Below are 16,062 nucleotides of genomic sequence, written 5' to 3'. Positions count from 1 at the left end.
ACTATTAAACATCATATGTTGTTTATGTTTACTATGTGCCAGACACTGTTTTATGATGTTTATGTTTACTATGTGCCAGACACTGTTTTATGTCTTCCACATATATTAACACATTTAATCATTACAACAATCCTATGAGATAAGTTTCACTGTTATCTCCATTTTATAGATGGGGAAACTGAGTCACACAGAGTAACTGCTAAAAGTCACAGAGGTAGAAAGCAGCTAATAGGTGGCAGAGCTAGGATCTGAATCCTGGCATTCTAGCTCCAGAGTCCTAAACCACTATGCTCTTCTGCCTTTTCAGAAAATTATTTCTCTTCAATAAGAAAAACAGTGCGTGGTGATAAGCAGAACTGACATGCAGCCTGCACGTCAAGGATTCAGAAAGTAATGGTAGGGACCATGACAGAGCAACCAAAGGAAGTAGTCACTACTCAGTTTCAGTCAATTGCTGCCATGTGTGAATACCAACTCACATTACCAAAAAATCTTTTGATTTTTAAAAAGATGAGGCAGATATCTGGTTCTTCAACTGAAACAGTGTTAAATATTGAGTCAGTTTTTCAAACAAACAAAACATGCCTACAGACTGAATTTGGGGAAGCCACTGTCAGTTTGCGAACTTTGGCACTCTTTCAACATTCAATGAAATAAGCAGCCCAAAGAACTGGGTGATTTATGTGTGAATCAAGAACTAAAATACTTACATTAATTTATTCAACAAGTAATTATTGAACTCCTGCTAAGGGCCAAGGGGTACAGTAGTATTAATAAGAGAGGACATGTCCCCAAACACAGAACTATACTGCAGTGTCATATCATGTTAGAATGTAGTAAACTGCATTCATCCAAAGTAGTATTCTGAGATTCTATTCCATATTCTTTGAGAAGTTCAGTTTAATGCAAACATTTGTGAAGTACCTATTATATTCAGGCACTGTGCTAAAAGCTTGGGGAGGGGGGTAAAAATGAGCAAGACCAATATTATCCTCAAATATTATTTACAGGCTAATGAAGAAGAGAAACACCTAAGCAGATAATTTCAATTTAACAAGGCAAGTGCTAGGCCAGAGGTGTGCATGGGGGACTATGCCAGAACAGAAGAGGGATACTAAGAGCAACTGGAGATTCAAGGAAAGTTTTCTGGAGAAGTTTTGACAATGGTATGATATCTGAAGGGTGAAAAAGAGTAAGCTAGATGGGAAGGGCATGCCAAGAAGAGAGAACATCATGAGAAAATTCACAGAGGCATGAAACAGCATGGTGCCTGCCAGAGACTTTTAGGCAATTCAGCATTACTAAAGGTTGAAGCACAAGGCAACGAATGCCAGAAGATGAAGCTAGAACTGTTCACAACAGCCAAAATATGGAAACAACCTAAATGTCCATCAAAAGATGAATGGATAAAGAAGATGTTGTACATATATACAATGGAATACTACTCAGCCATAAAAAAGAATGAAATAATGCCATTTGCAGCAACATGGATGCAACTAGAGATTATCATACTAAGTAAAGTAAGTCAGAAAGAGAAAGACAAATACCATATGATATCACTTATATGTGGAATCTAAAGTATGACACAAATGAACCTATCTACAAAACAGAAACAGACTCACAGACATAGAGAACAGACTTGTGGTTACCAAGGGGGAGGAGGGAGGGAGAGGGATGGACTGGGACTCTGGGGTTGGTAGATGCAAACTATTACATATAGAATGGATAAACAACAAGGTCCTAACGTATAGCACAGGGAACTATATTCAATATCCTGTGATAAACCATAATGAAAAAGAATATAAAAAAAGAATGTATGTGTATAACTGAGTAACTTTGTGTACAGCAGAGATTGGCACAGCATTGTAAATCAACTATACTTCAATAAAAAAATTTTTTTTTAAAAAAGGAAGAAGCTAGAGAGTTAAATAAGGGTCTGAAAAGCAAAGCATGCAATGCTAATAAGCTTGAGCTTGATTCTGTAGGTAGGGAAAAATCTCCTAAGATTTGATTGCATTCAAAGTCATCTTGCAGAGCAATGAAGGAGGGTGGTACTAATTTCCTATGGAGAAATTGGAGACAGTATGTAGACTATAGATCACTGACTTAGATATAAAATATTGTTATTCTTTGGAAAGAAGTGCTAATCTAATTGACACTTTGTTTTTTCACAGATAGCTTTTAAAAAACTTGAATGATATTTGACCAAGATTTCAAAAATCAAATTACATTTACATCCCTGAAGATCACTGAAAACCTTTGATTTCTTAACTGAGGGGAGGGGTTGGAATGGACGGGGATGAGAAGAGACATGGGAAGAAATGGCTCAGAAATTTTCTACTTTAAAAAAAATCTCCTAGATCTTTGATTGACCACCATGCCAAAATTTCTAATAAAAAGCATATTTTAATATAATTTTTTGAATTCTCAAGAAAAGCCACTTAAGAAGGAAAAATGATGAAAAATGAAGATGGAAATGAAGTACTCTTTGAATGGTTTTAGTTTTTTAGAAATAATCTGCTTGCTTCTTCAACTGCTAGGTCATAAACTAGGCTAAAAGCTAAAAGTCATGTAGGCTGCCATCCAAGTCCCAGTCCCATGGCAAACGAAGATGGTTTGGTTCAATATTGACAAGCTATTCCTAATCTAGGCAGAAAGGCAGTATAATTCGAGGCCAGGTAGATGGATTTGTGGAGTCATATAGTCCTTTGTTTGAGTCCCAGCTTTGTGACATTAGACCAGTTACTTTGGTTACTTAACTGCTGTGTACCGTAATTTAAACACCTGAAAATAGACATAACAACACCTGCCTTGTGTGGCTATCATAAAATTGAAATAATATAATGTAAAGAAAGTACTTGATACAGTACCTGGCATATCATAGCCATGTAGTCATCAATAAATACTAATTATTACTATATAACTATTTCAATTGTTTTTCCAAAGAAAGCATTAAGAAACTTTGAAAATATGTATTCAAATCTGCCAACAGCTTTGGCAAGATTTACCATCAACATGGTAATAGGCTCATTAAAAAGAGTTCAGAAAAAAAAGAAGATAATATCTCTTGATCTGTTTATATTCAAGATATTCTAAATAGTTTCATTTACCTCAAAACTCTCAATACAACACCATGCATAGGTTGCTGAAATGCCTCAATTCACCTACACAAGTAAAAAGTGGGGGCAACAATTCTGTAACAACAAAATAATACAGAAGACTAACATTAAAATAGATATCAAGGTCACCTGACACATCTGTAACAACCGTTTCAATATTAGCATTATGTTTTAGCTCATGTGAATGTTTAAACAAAAACCTCTCTACAACTTTATCCTTTCTATAGTCTGTATATCTGTAGTTTTCTTTAGCAAGTTTCCTTTGTTCACGTGGCAAAGCATGTGAGCGTTTACCATCATTTCCTTCCCCTTTTGCATTACTCACTTCTCTTGCCCTCTGATTCACTTGTCTGCCTAATTTCCTTTCTTATTTCACTTCCCCATCTTCCACTTCTTTCCATTGTATAAATATTGAAGACTATGAATAACTGAGTCACTGTTCACTGCATATTTGGAGGAAAAGCAAAAGAACATACTTATTTTAAAAATGAACTTACTTCTAAGTACTTTCTATATGGCTATATCATTTTCAAATTGACACCAAAATAATAAGAAACTAAGATGAAATTTTTAAGTACTAATATTAATAATATAATAATATAAGCTGGATTAACTACATCCCATAGCAAAAGAGTAAAAAACATTTTTAAGGTAAAAGTATCTCTGACAATTCATAAAGAGATATTAAGCTTAAACATTATTTAAATATCATCATAAAAATTTTATGTCACAGAATTATAGAGATCATCTAATTCTCTGTTCCTCAAAATGTGGTCCACTGATACTAGACTCACTTTGGCAACTTGCTAATAATTCATATTTTTAACTCAAAGTCTTAGCCCAGACCAACTGAATCAGACCCTCAGGGAATGAAGCCCAGGATCTGCACTGTCAGCAAGTATCCCAAGTGACTGTCATTCACATTAAAGATTAAGAACTGCTAATATTGGTGAATTTCTCAAATGCCAATAAATAAACAGAGGACTCATGAGGTTTCATGCTTCAAAGTCCCATAAAATTACTTGTTCAACACCCAGCTTGTTAGGGACAACGGGAAGATTAACATTTTGAATCTTGGACCCTCAGGTCTGTGTTCTTCCTGCTACACCATGCTAATTAGACTTATTGGAACTCAAAGTTCAAAGAAAATTTAGAGAAATACAACAGAAATCTAAGCTACAGTTCTGAACAGTTGCTGGATTTAACCAAGTCCTTCCTATATTACATACTTCCTGCTTTCAGACCTGCTCTTTCCATATGGAAAAAACATAAATGGTATGCTCGGAAAGGAAACCGGAGTGGCTATTAGGCATCACTACATCATTTCATTTGAGGATTCATTCCACCAATAAATTAAAATAGTGAATTTTAATTTTTGAGGCCCCAAGTGAATACCAGCATAGCACTTCTGCCAAACTTCCAGAAAAAAATCTAAGCAGTTAAGAAGGCAGGGGGAAAGGGTAGGAGGCAACATTCAAACTATGTATTTTAGTTTAATCATTTAAATAAATGCTCACAGATGCATCCAGAAGTGTTTGTTCCCTCATTGCTTCCTCTTGCCTTTGAGATTTCAGCTCTTGTTGGAGCCTTTCATTTTCAAGCACAATTACTTGTACCCTATTTTTCATTCCAGAGAGTTCCTCCTATAAAAAACAGAAACAAATACCAAATACATTAAGCATTTTTTTCTTTTATTTTAAGAAATGCCACTTGTGGACAGCATACATTAAGCAATTCTAAGTAGTGCTTTTTTTTGTTGATTACTAGATGATCCAATATGATATAAAGCATGGAAGACTGATGTTGTCTATCCATTTTGGGAAATATTATAATTACATCTAGACAAGCAAAGAAACTCAAGCATTAGCTGACAAAGAGAAGGCTGAGGGAAGATAGTAGAGGACCTGCTAATGGCCATATCACAGGACTGTGTGGCTTCTGAGAATTTTTTGCAGGCTTACAGAAATGCTTTAATTAAAGGGTTTATCTAAAAGACTTTTAAGAATGAGGTAGACTGCTGAAAAATAAGGTAAGATATATTATTATTCTTGCTCCAATGCCAATAACTTGTTGAAAATTGACAGAGGACTACATAGATAATAGAGGACGCTGAGATAGAAAGGCAAGGAAAGTTACAGTGAATATCTATGACCTGAGATAGAAAGGCAAGGAAAGTTACAATGAATATCTATGAACTGCTAGCCAGATGGAAGGAAATTATGAGTGAAATAGTTTGGTGGAGAGTTGTTAAAGAGTGTTTCCTTGGCCGTGCAGGGCATAATATAAAGAACTACCAGTATATAGCAATTAGAAAAGCTATCAAGTTGCATCTCACCCTGAAAAAATGTGAAAAATATCGATATATTGATGGTACAATACTTAACTTAATCTTCATTACCAGTATAATTGTGCAATTGTTTTTATTATACTGCTTGTGCAAAAAACTATTGCACAATATATGAAAATTCCATTCAATTATTTTATTCAGAAACAAAATCAAAGCTGTAATTGAAAACTGTAATTAAACAAACATTGCATACTTCCAGTTATTGGTCTGACATATAAGCAGCTTGGAAGACATCACTCCCATCTTCACAATAAGAAAAAAAGCTGAACAAACTGAAAAATCAACCACTCTTCTTAGATCCATCAGAGAATTAAGGTCACAGGGAAAACTATTATCCCTCAAAATGGAAAGACAGACACGCACTCCTGAGAACCACAACCTACCAGAGCAGAAACTTCTGGGGGAACCAGTGCCAGGGTAGAAAAATATATCAATAAAGTAATTGATGAAATGCTGGAAGCTTAATGCAGACCAGTTTGAGTTAAAAACTCCAGAAGGACCCAGTCTCTGGGGGTAGGTGTCTCCTACACTTTTATATGACATTACCAGGTTCTTACAGCAAAGACTAGAGAACCGCCCCCCGACCCTGCTTCCTCCAGTAGGAGAGGAAAAGTAAACAAAAACCATTCTGTTCTTTTTAACCAGGCCTGCCTCAAGAGAAACTATCTTACCAGAGCCTAAAAAAACCTTTTTTTTTTTCAGAACCTAAGTGACCTGGGGGAAGGGAAAAAAACAAACTCCAGCTTCCTAGTCTTGCCATCTCACTTAAGGGGAGGGGGAGACTGAGAAACACTTGTGAAGGACATAGCCAAGGGGCACACATAGCCAAGGGGCACAGGGTCACTAGAAGACTGAGACCTAATCATAGGACTACAAAATGCTCCCCATACTCCCATACCCTACCACCACATCAAAAGGGCTCTTATATCATAACAAGGGAATACACTAAAAGAACTGCACATCTCAGAATGTATTTAAGAAGAATTCTCGAGGGGAGGAGAGAAGATGGCGGAAGAGTAAGACGCGGAGATCACCTTCCTTCCCACAGATACAGTAGAAATACATCTACACGTGGAACTGCTCCTACAGAACACCCACTGAACGCTGGCAGAAAACGTCAGACCTCCCAAAAGGCAAGAAACTCCCCACGTACTTGGGTAGGGCAAAAGAAAAAAGAAATAAAAGAGACAAAAGAATAGGGACGGGACCTGCACCAGTGGGAGGGAGCCGTGAAGGAGGAAAGATTTCCACGCATTAGGAAGCCCCTTCGCGGGCAGAGACTGTGGGTGGCAGAGGGGGGAAACTTCGGAGCCACGGAGGAGAGCACAGCCACAGGGGTGCGGAGGGCAAAGCGGAGAGATTCTTGCACGGAGGCTCGGTGCCGAGCAGCACTCACCAGCCTGAGAGGCTTGTCTGCTCAGCCGCCGGGGCGGGCGGGGTCTGGGAGCTGAGGCTCGGGCTTTGGTCAGATCGCAGGGAGAGGACTGGGGTTGGCGGCGTGAACACAGCCTGAAGGGGTTAGTGCACCACAGCTAGCCGGGAGGGAGTCCGGGAAAAAGCCTGCAGCTGCCGAAGAGGCAAGAGACTTTTTCTTGCCTCTTTGTTTCACGGCGCGCAAGGAGAGGGGATTCAGAGCGCCGCCTAAATGAACTCCAGAGACGGGCGCAAGCCGCGGCGATCAGCGCGGGCCCCAGAGACGGGCGTGAGATGCTAAGGCTGCTGCTGCCACCACCAAAAAGCCTGTGTGCCAGCACAGGTCACTCTCCACACCGCCCCTCCCGGGAGCCGGTGCAGCCCACCACTGCCAGGGTCCCGTGATCCGGGGACAACTTTCCCGGGAGAATGCACTGCGGGCCTCAGGCTGGTGCAACGTCATGCTGGCCTCTGCCGCCGCAGGATCGCCCTGCCTCCTCTGTACCCCTCCATCCCCCTGGCCTGAGTGAGCCAGAGCCCCCGAAGCAGCTGCTCCTTTAACCCCGTCCTGTCTGGGCGGGGAACAGACGCCCTCAGGCGACCTACACGCAGAGGTGGGTCCAAATCCAAAGCTGAACCCCGGGAGATGTGCGAACAAAGAAGAGAAAGGGAAATGTCGCCCAGCAGCCTCAGAAGCAGCGGATTAAAACTCCACAAACAACTTGATGTGCCTGCATCTGTTGAATACCTGAATAGACAACGAATCATCCCAAATTCAGGAGGTGGACTGTGGGAGCAGGATATATTAATTTTTCCCCTTTTCCTTTTTTTGTGAGTGTATACGTATATGCTTCTGGGTGAGATTTTGTCTGTATAGCTTTGCTTTATAATAGCTTTATTTTACTCCACTATATTATAGCCTCTTTCTTTCTTTCTATTTTTTCTCCCTTTTACTCTGAGCCGTGTGGACGAAAGGCTCTTGGTGCTCCAGCCAGGCATCAGGGCCGTGCCTCTGAGGTGGGAGAGCCAACTTCAGGACACTGGTCCACAAAAGACCTCCCAGCTCCACGTAATACCAAACGGCGAAAATCTCTCAGAGATCTCCATCTCAACATCAAGACCCAGCTTCACTCAACGACCAGCAAGCTACAGTGCTGGACACCCTATGCCAAACAACTAGCAAGACAGGAACACAGCCCCATCCATTAGCAGAGAGGCTGCCTAAAATCATAATAAGGCCACAGACACCCCAAAACACACCACCAGACGTGGACGTGCCCACAAGAAAGACAAGATCCAGCCTCATCCACCAGAACTCAGGCACTAGTTCCCTCCACCATGAAGCCTACACAACCCACTGAACCAACCTTAGCCACTGGGGACAGATACTAAAAACAACAGAAACTATGAACCTGCAGCCTGCAAAAAGGAGACCCCAAACACAGTAAGATAAGCAAAATGAGAAGACAGAAAAACACACAGCAGATGAAAGAGAAAGGTAAAAACACACCAGACCTGACAAATGAAGAGGAAATAGGCAGTCTACCTGAAAAATAATTCAGAATAATGATAGTAAGGTTGATCCAAAATCATGGAAGTAGAATAGACAAAATGCAAGAAACATTTAACAAGGACGTAGAAGAACTAAAGAGGAACCAAGCAACGATGAAAAACACAATAAATGAAATTAAAAATACTCTAGATGGGATCAATAGCAGAATAACTGAGGCAGAAGAAAGGATAAGTGACCTGGAAGATAAAATGGTGGAAATAACTACTGCAGAGCACAATAAAGAAAAAAGAATGAAAAGAACTGAGGACAGTCTCAGAGACCTCTGGGACAACATTAAACGCACCAACATTCGAATTTTAGGGGTCCCAGAAGAAGAAGAGAAATAGAAAGGGACTGAGAAAATATTTGAAGAGATTATAGTTGAAAACTTCCCTAATATGGGAAAGGAAATAGTTAATCAAGTCCTGGAAGCACAGAGAGTCCCATACAGGATAAACCCAAGGAGAAACACGCCAAGACACATATTAATCAAACTGTCAAAAATTAAATATAAAGAAAACATATTAAAAGCAGCAAGGGAAAAACAACAAATAACACACAAGGGAATCCCCATAAGGTTAACATCTGATCTTTCAGCAGAAACCCTGCAAGCCAGAAGGGAGTGGCAGGATATACTTAAAGTGATGAAGGATAAAAACCTACAACCAAGATTACTCTACCCCGCAAATATCTCATTCAGATGTGATGGAGAAATTAAAACCTTTACAGACAAGCAAAAGCTGAGAGAGTTCAGCACCACCAAACCAGCTTTACAACAAATGCTAAAGGAACTTCTCTAGGCAAGAAACACAAGAGAAGGAAAACACCTACAATAACAAACCCAAAACATTTAAGAAAATGGGAATAGGAACATACATATCGATAATTACCTTGAATGTAAATGAATTAAATGCTCCCACCAAAAGACACAGACTGGCTGAATGGATACAAAAACAAGACCCATATATATGCTGTCTACAAGAGACCCACTTCAGACCTAGAGACACATACAGACTGAAAGTGAGGGGATGGAAAAAGATATTCCATGCAAATGGAAATCAAAAGAAAGCTGGAGTAGCAATTCTCATATCAGAAAAAATAGACTTTAAAATAAAGACTATTACAAGAGACAAAGAACAACACTATATAATGATCAAGGGATCGATCCAAGAGGAAGGTATAACAATTGTAAATATTTATGCACCCAACATAGGAGCACCTCAATACATAAGGCAAATACTAACAGCCATATAAGGGGAAATCGACAGTAACACAATCATAGTAGGGGACTTTTAACACCCCACTTTCACCAATGGACAGATCATCCAAAATGAAAATAAATAAGGAAACACAAGCTTTAAATGATACATTAAACAAGATGGACTTAATTGATATTTATAGGACATTCCACCCAAAAACAACAGAATACACATTTTTCTCAAGTGCGCATGGAATATTCTCCAGGATAGATCATATCTTGGGTCACAAATCAAGCCTTGGTAAATTTAAGAAAACTGAAATTGTATCAAGTATCTTTTCCAACCACAACGCTGTGAGACTAGATATCAATTACAGGAAAAGATGTGTAAAAAATACAAACACATGGAGGCTACACAATACACTACTTAATAACGAAGTGATCACTGAAGAAATCAAAGGGGAAATCAAAAAATACCTAGAAACAAATGACAATGGAGATACGACGACCCAAAACCTATGGGACGCAGCAAAAGCAGTGCTAAGAGGGAAGTTTATAGCAATACAAGCCTACCTCAAGAAACAGGAAACATCTCGATTAAACAACCTAACCTTGCACCTAAAGCAATTAGAGAAAGAAGAACAAAAAAAACCCAAAGCTGGCAGAAGGAAAGAAATCATAAAGATCAGGTCAGAAATAAATGAAAAAGAAATGAAGGAAACAATAGCAAAAATCAATGAAACTAAAAGCTGGTTCTTTGAGAAGATAAATAAAATTGATAAACCATTAGCCAGACTCATCAGGAGAAAAAGGGAGAAGACTCAAATCAATAGAATTAGAAATGAAAAAGGAGAAGTAACAACTGACACTGCAGAAATACAAACGATCATGAGAGATTACTACAAGCAACTATATGCCAATAAAATGGACAACCTGGAAGAAATGGACAGATTCTTAGAAATGCACAACCTGCCGAGACTGAACCAGGAAGAAATAGAAAATATGAACAGACCAATCACAAGCACTGAAATTGAAACTGATTAAAAACCTTCCAACAAACAAAAGCCCAGGACCAGATGGCTTCACAGGTGAATTCTATCAAACATTTAGAGAAGAGCTAACACCTATCCTTCTCAAACTCTTCCAAAATATTGCAGAGGGAGGAACACTCCCAAACTCATTCTACGAGGCCACCATCACCCTGATACCAAAACCAGACAAAGATGTCAAAAAGAAAGAAAACCACAGGCCAATATCACTGATGAACATAGATGCAAAAATCCTCAACAAAATACTAGCAAACAGAATCCAACAGCACATTAAAAGGATCATACACCATGATCAAGTGGGGTTTATCCCAGGAATGCAAGGATTCTTCAATATACGCAAATCAATCAATGTGATACACCATATTAACAAACTGAAGGAGAAAAACCATATGATCATCCCAATAGATGCAGAGAAAGCTTTCGACAAAATTCAACACCCATTTATGATAAAAGCCCTGCAGAAAGTAGGCATAGAGGGAACTTCCCTCAACATAATAAAGGCCATATATGACAAACCCACAGCCAACATTGTCCTCAATGGTGAAAAACTGAAACCATTTCCACTAAGATCAGGAACAAGACAAGGTTGCCCACTCTCACCACTATTATTCAACATAGTTTTGGAAGTGTTAGCCACAGCAATCAGAGAAGAAAAAGAAATAAAAGGATTCCAAATCGGAAAAGAAGAAGTAAAGCTGTCACTGTTTGCAGATGACATGATACTATATGTAGAGAATCCTAAAGATGCTACCAGAAAACTCCTAGAGCTAATCAATGAATTTGGTAAAGTAGCAGGATACAAAATTAATGCACAGAAATCCCTTGCATTTCTATACACTAATGACGAAAAATCTGAAAGTGAAATTAAGAAAACACTCCCGTTTACCATTGCAACAAAAAGAATAAAATATCTAGGAATAAACCTACCTAAGGAGACAAAAGACCTGTATGCAGAAAAGTATAAGACACTGATGAAAGAAATTAAAGATGATACAAATAGATGGAGAGATATACCATGTTCTTGGATTGGAAAAATCAACATTGTGAAAATGACTCTACTACCCAAAGCAATCTACAGATTCAGTGCAATCCCTATCAAATTACCACTGGTATTTTTCACAGAACTAGAACAAAAAATTTCACAATTTGTATGGAAACACAAAAGACCCCGAATAGCCAAAGCAATCTTGAGAACGAAAAATGGAGCTGGGGGAATCAGGCTCCCTGACCTCAGACTATATTACAAAGCTACAGTAATCAAGACAGTTTGGTACTGGCACAGAAACAGAAATATAGATCAATGGAACAGGATAGAAAGCCCAGAGATAAACCCACGTACATATGGTCACCTTATCTTTGATAAAGGAGGCAAGCATATACAGTGGAGAAAAGACAGCCTCTTCAATAAGTGGTGCTGGGAAAATTGGACAGATACATGTAAAAGTATGAAATTAGAACACTCCCTGACACCATATACAAAAATAAACTCAAAATGGATTAAAGACCTAAATGTAAGGCCAGACACTATCAAACTCTTAGAGGAAAACATAGGCAGAACACTCTATGACATACATCACAGCAAGATTCTTTTTGACCCAGCTCCCAGAGAAATGGAAATAAGAACACAAATAAACAAATGGGACCTAATGAAACTTAAAAGCTTTTGCACAGCAAAGGAAACCATAAACAAGACCAAAAGACAACCATCAGAATGGGAGAAAATATTTGCAAATGAAGCAAATGACAAAGGATTAATCTCCAATATTTACAAGCAGCTCATGCAGCTCAATAACAAAAAAACGAACAAGCCAATCCAAAAATGGGCAGAAGACCTAAATAGACATTTCTCCAAAGAAGATATACAGATTGGGAACAGACACATGAAAGAATGCTCAACATCATTAATCATTAGAGAAATGCAAATCAAAACTACAATGAGATATCATCTCACACCGGTCAGAATGGCCATCATCAAAAAATCTAGAAACAATAAATGCTGGAGAGGGTGTGGAGGAAAGGGAACACTCTTGCACTGTTGGTGGGAATGTAAATTGATACAGCCACTATGGAGAACAGTATGGAGGTTCCTTAAAAAACTACAAATAGAACTACCATACGACCCAGCAATCCCACTACTGGGCATATACCCTGAGAAAACCATAGGTCAAAAAGTGTCATGTACCACAATGTTCATTGCAGCTCTATTTACAATAGCCAGGACATGGAAGCAACCTAAATGTCCATCGACAGATGAATGGATAAAGAAGATGTGGCACATATATACAATGGAATATTACTCAGCCGTAAAAAGAAATGAAATGGAGGTATTTGTAATGAGGTGGATGGAGTTAGAGTCTGTCATACAGAGTGAAGTAAGTCAGAAAGAGAAAAACAAATACAGTATGCTAACACATATATACGGAATCTAAGGAAAAAAAAAAAAAAAAAAGGCCATGAAGAACCTAGTGGCAAGACGGGAATAAAGACACAGACCTACTAGAGAATGGACTTGAGGATATGGGGAGGGGGTGGGGTGAGATGTGACAGGGTAAGAGAGTGTCATGGACATATATACACTACCAAATGTAAAATAGATAGCTAGTGGGAAGCAGCCGCATAGCACAGGGAGATCAGCTCGGTGCTTTGTGACCACCTAGAGGGGTGGGATGGGGAGGGTGGGAGGGAGGGAGATGCAAGAGGAAAGAGAAATGGGAACATATTGTATATGTATAACTGATTCACTTTGTTATAAAGCAGAAGCTAACACACTATTGTAAGGCAATTATACTTCAATAAAGATGTTTAAAAAAAAAAAAAAAAAGAGAAAAAAAAAAAAAAAAAAAAAAAGATGATACAAATAGATGGAGAGATATACCATGTTCTTGGATTGGAAGAATCAACATTGTGAAAATGACTCTACTACCCAAAGCAATCTACAGATTCAGTGCAATCCCTATCAAATTACCACTGGTATTTTTCACAGAACTAGAACAAAAAATTTCACAATTTGTATGGAAACACAAAAGACCCCGAATAGCCAAAGCAATCTTGAGAACGAAAAATGGAGCTGGGGGAATCAGGCTCCCTGACCTCAGACTATATTACAAAGCTACAGTAATCAAGACAGTTTGGTACTGGCACAGAAACAGAAATATAGATCAATGGAACAGGATAGAAAGCCCAGAGATAAACCCACGTACATATGGTCACCTTATCTTTGATAAAGGAGGCAAGCATATACAGTGGAGAAAAGACAGCCTCTTCAATAAGTGGTGCTGGGAAAATTGGACAGATACATGTAAAAGTATGAAATTAGAACACTCCCTGACACCATATACAAAAATAAACTCAAAATGGATTAAAGACCTAAATGTAAGGCCAGACACTATCAAACTCTTAGAGGAAAACATAGGCAGAACACTCTATGACATACATCACAGCAAGATTCTTTTTGACCCAGCTCCCAGAGAAATGGAAATAAGAACACAAATAAACAAATGGGACCTAATGAAACTTAAAAGCTTTTGCACAGCAAAGGAAACCATAAACAAGACGAAAAGACAACCATCAGAATGGGAGAAAATATTTGCAAATGAAGCAAATGACAAAGGATTAATCTCCAATATTTACAAGCAGCTCATGCAGCTCAATAACAAAAAAACGAACAAGCCAATCCAAAAATGGGCAGAAGACCTAAATAGACATTTCTCCAAAGAAGATATACAGATTGGGAACAGACACATGAAAGAATGCTCAACATCATTAATCATTAGAGAAATGCAAATCAAAACTACAATGAGATATCATCTCACACCGGTCAGAATGGCCATCATCAAAAAATCTAGAAACAATAAATGCTGGAGAGGGTGTGGAGGATAGGGAACCCTCTTGCACTGTTGATGGGAATGTAAATTGATACAGCCACTATGGAGAACAGTATGGAGGTTCCTTAAAAAACTACAAATAGAACTACCATACGACCCAGCAATCCCACTACTGGGCATATACCCTGAGAAAACCATAGTTCAAAAAGAGTCATGTACCACAATGTTCATTGCAGCTCTATTTACAATAGCCAGGACATGGAAGCAACCTAAGTGTCCATCTACAGATGAATGGATAAAGAAGATGTGGCACATATATACAATGGAATATTACTCAGCCATAAAAAGAAACGAAATGGAGTTATTTGTAGTGAGGTGGATGGAGTTAGAGTCTGTCATACAGAGTGAAGTAAGTCAGAAAGAGAAAAACAAATACAGTATGCTAACACATATATACGGAATCTAAGGAAAAAAAAAAAAAAAAGGCCATGAAGAACCTAGTGGCAAGTCGGGAATAAAGACACAGACCTACTAGAGAATGGAGGATATGGGGAGGGGGTGGGGTGAGATGTGACAGGGTGAGAGAGTGTCATGGACATATATTGTGACCACCTAGAGGGGTGGGATGGGGAGGGTGGGAGGGAGGGAGATGCAAGAGGGAAGAGATATGGGAACATATTGTATATGTATAACTGATTAACTTTGTTATAAAGCAGAAGCTAACACACCATTGTAAGGCAATTATACTTCAATAAAGATGTTTAAAAAAAACAAAAAAAAAGAAGAATTCTCGAGCGAAGCCCAAAGACAACAGCGGAGATAAAAACCAGGACACTAGAGGAAATTTTAGCCTCTGACACCTATCCTAACAGCAAACAGTAAACACAGTCTAACTCCTACAACAAACAAAAAACCTCACATTAAATGCATATTTCCCTCAGTTCCTTTTACTCAGTAGATCATGTCCAGCATTCAACAAAAAATAAGGCATACTAAAAGACTTAAAACACAGATGCAAGAGACTAAGCAAGCATAGAACCAGACTTGGATATAGCAGAGATGTTGGAATTATCAGATGGAGAGTTTAAAATAATTATGATTAACATGCTAAAGGGTCAAATGGAAAAAGTTGTCTACATGCAAGGATAGATGGGTAATCCCAAACTACGAAAAAAATCAAAATGTTGGAAATCAAATGAAGATTGCCTTTGATGGGCTCATTAATAGACTGCACACAAACTTTTTTTTTTTCCCCTACTTTTTTGGTCATGCCACGTGGCATGAAGGATCTTAGTTACCCAACCAGGGATCGAACTTGCACCGCCTGCAGTGGAAGCATGGAGTCTTAATCACTGGACCGCCAGGGAAGCCCCTAGACTGGACACAACCAAGGAAAGAATCAGTGAGCTTGAAGAACCGTCAACAGAAACTCCTCAAACTGAAATGCAAAGAAGAAAAAGAATGAAAAAGACAGAAGAGAATATCCAAGAATTGTGGAATAATGATAAAAGGAGAAGAAATATGTGAAGCAATAATGACTGAGAATTTCCCAAACTTAAT

General features: G+C 38.7%; 1 protein-coding gene across 7 annotated transcripts in view; it reads right to left on the bottom strand.

Moving 5' to 3' along the window:
• The window catches only part of SDCCAG8 (SHH signaling and ciliogenesis regulator SDCCAG8), a 273,925-nt gene that overhangs the window by 219,265 nt on the left and 38,598 nt on the right, over positions 1–16,062 (bottom strand). For all 7 annotated transcript variants that reach the window (XM_059940830.1, XM_059940820.1, XM_059940851.1 and 4 more), the window contains one exon: positions 4,637–4,762. In XM_059940830.1, coding sequence (XP_059796813.1) covers positions 4,637–4,762 — 126 coding nt within the window. The remainder of the gene's footprint in view (positions 1–4,636; positions 4,763–16,062) is intronic.

Source organism: Balaenoptera ricei, chromosome 1, assembly GCF_028023285.1.
Source record: "Balaenoptera ricei isolate mBalRic1 chromosome 1, mBalRic1.hap2, whole genome shotgun sequence".
Taxonomy (NCBI): domain Eukaryota; kingdom Metazoa; phylum Chordata; class Mammalia; order Artiodactyla; family Balaenopteridae; genus Balaenoptera; species Balaenoptera ricei.
This window is presented reverse-complemented; position numbering and strand designations above follow the sequence as displayed.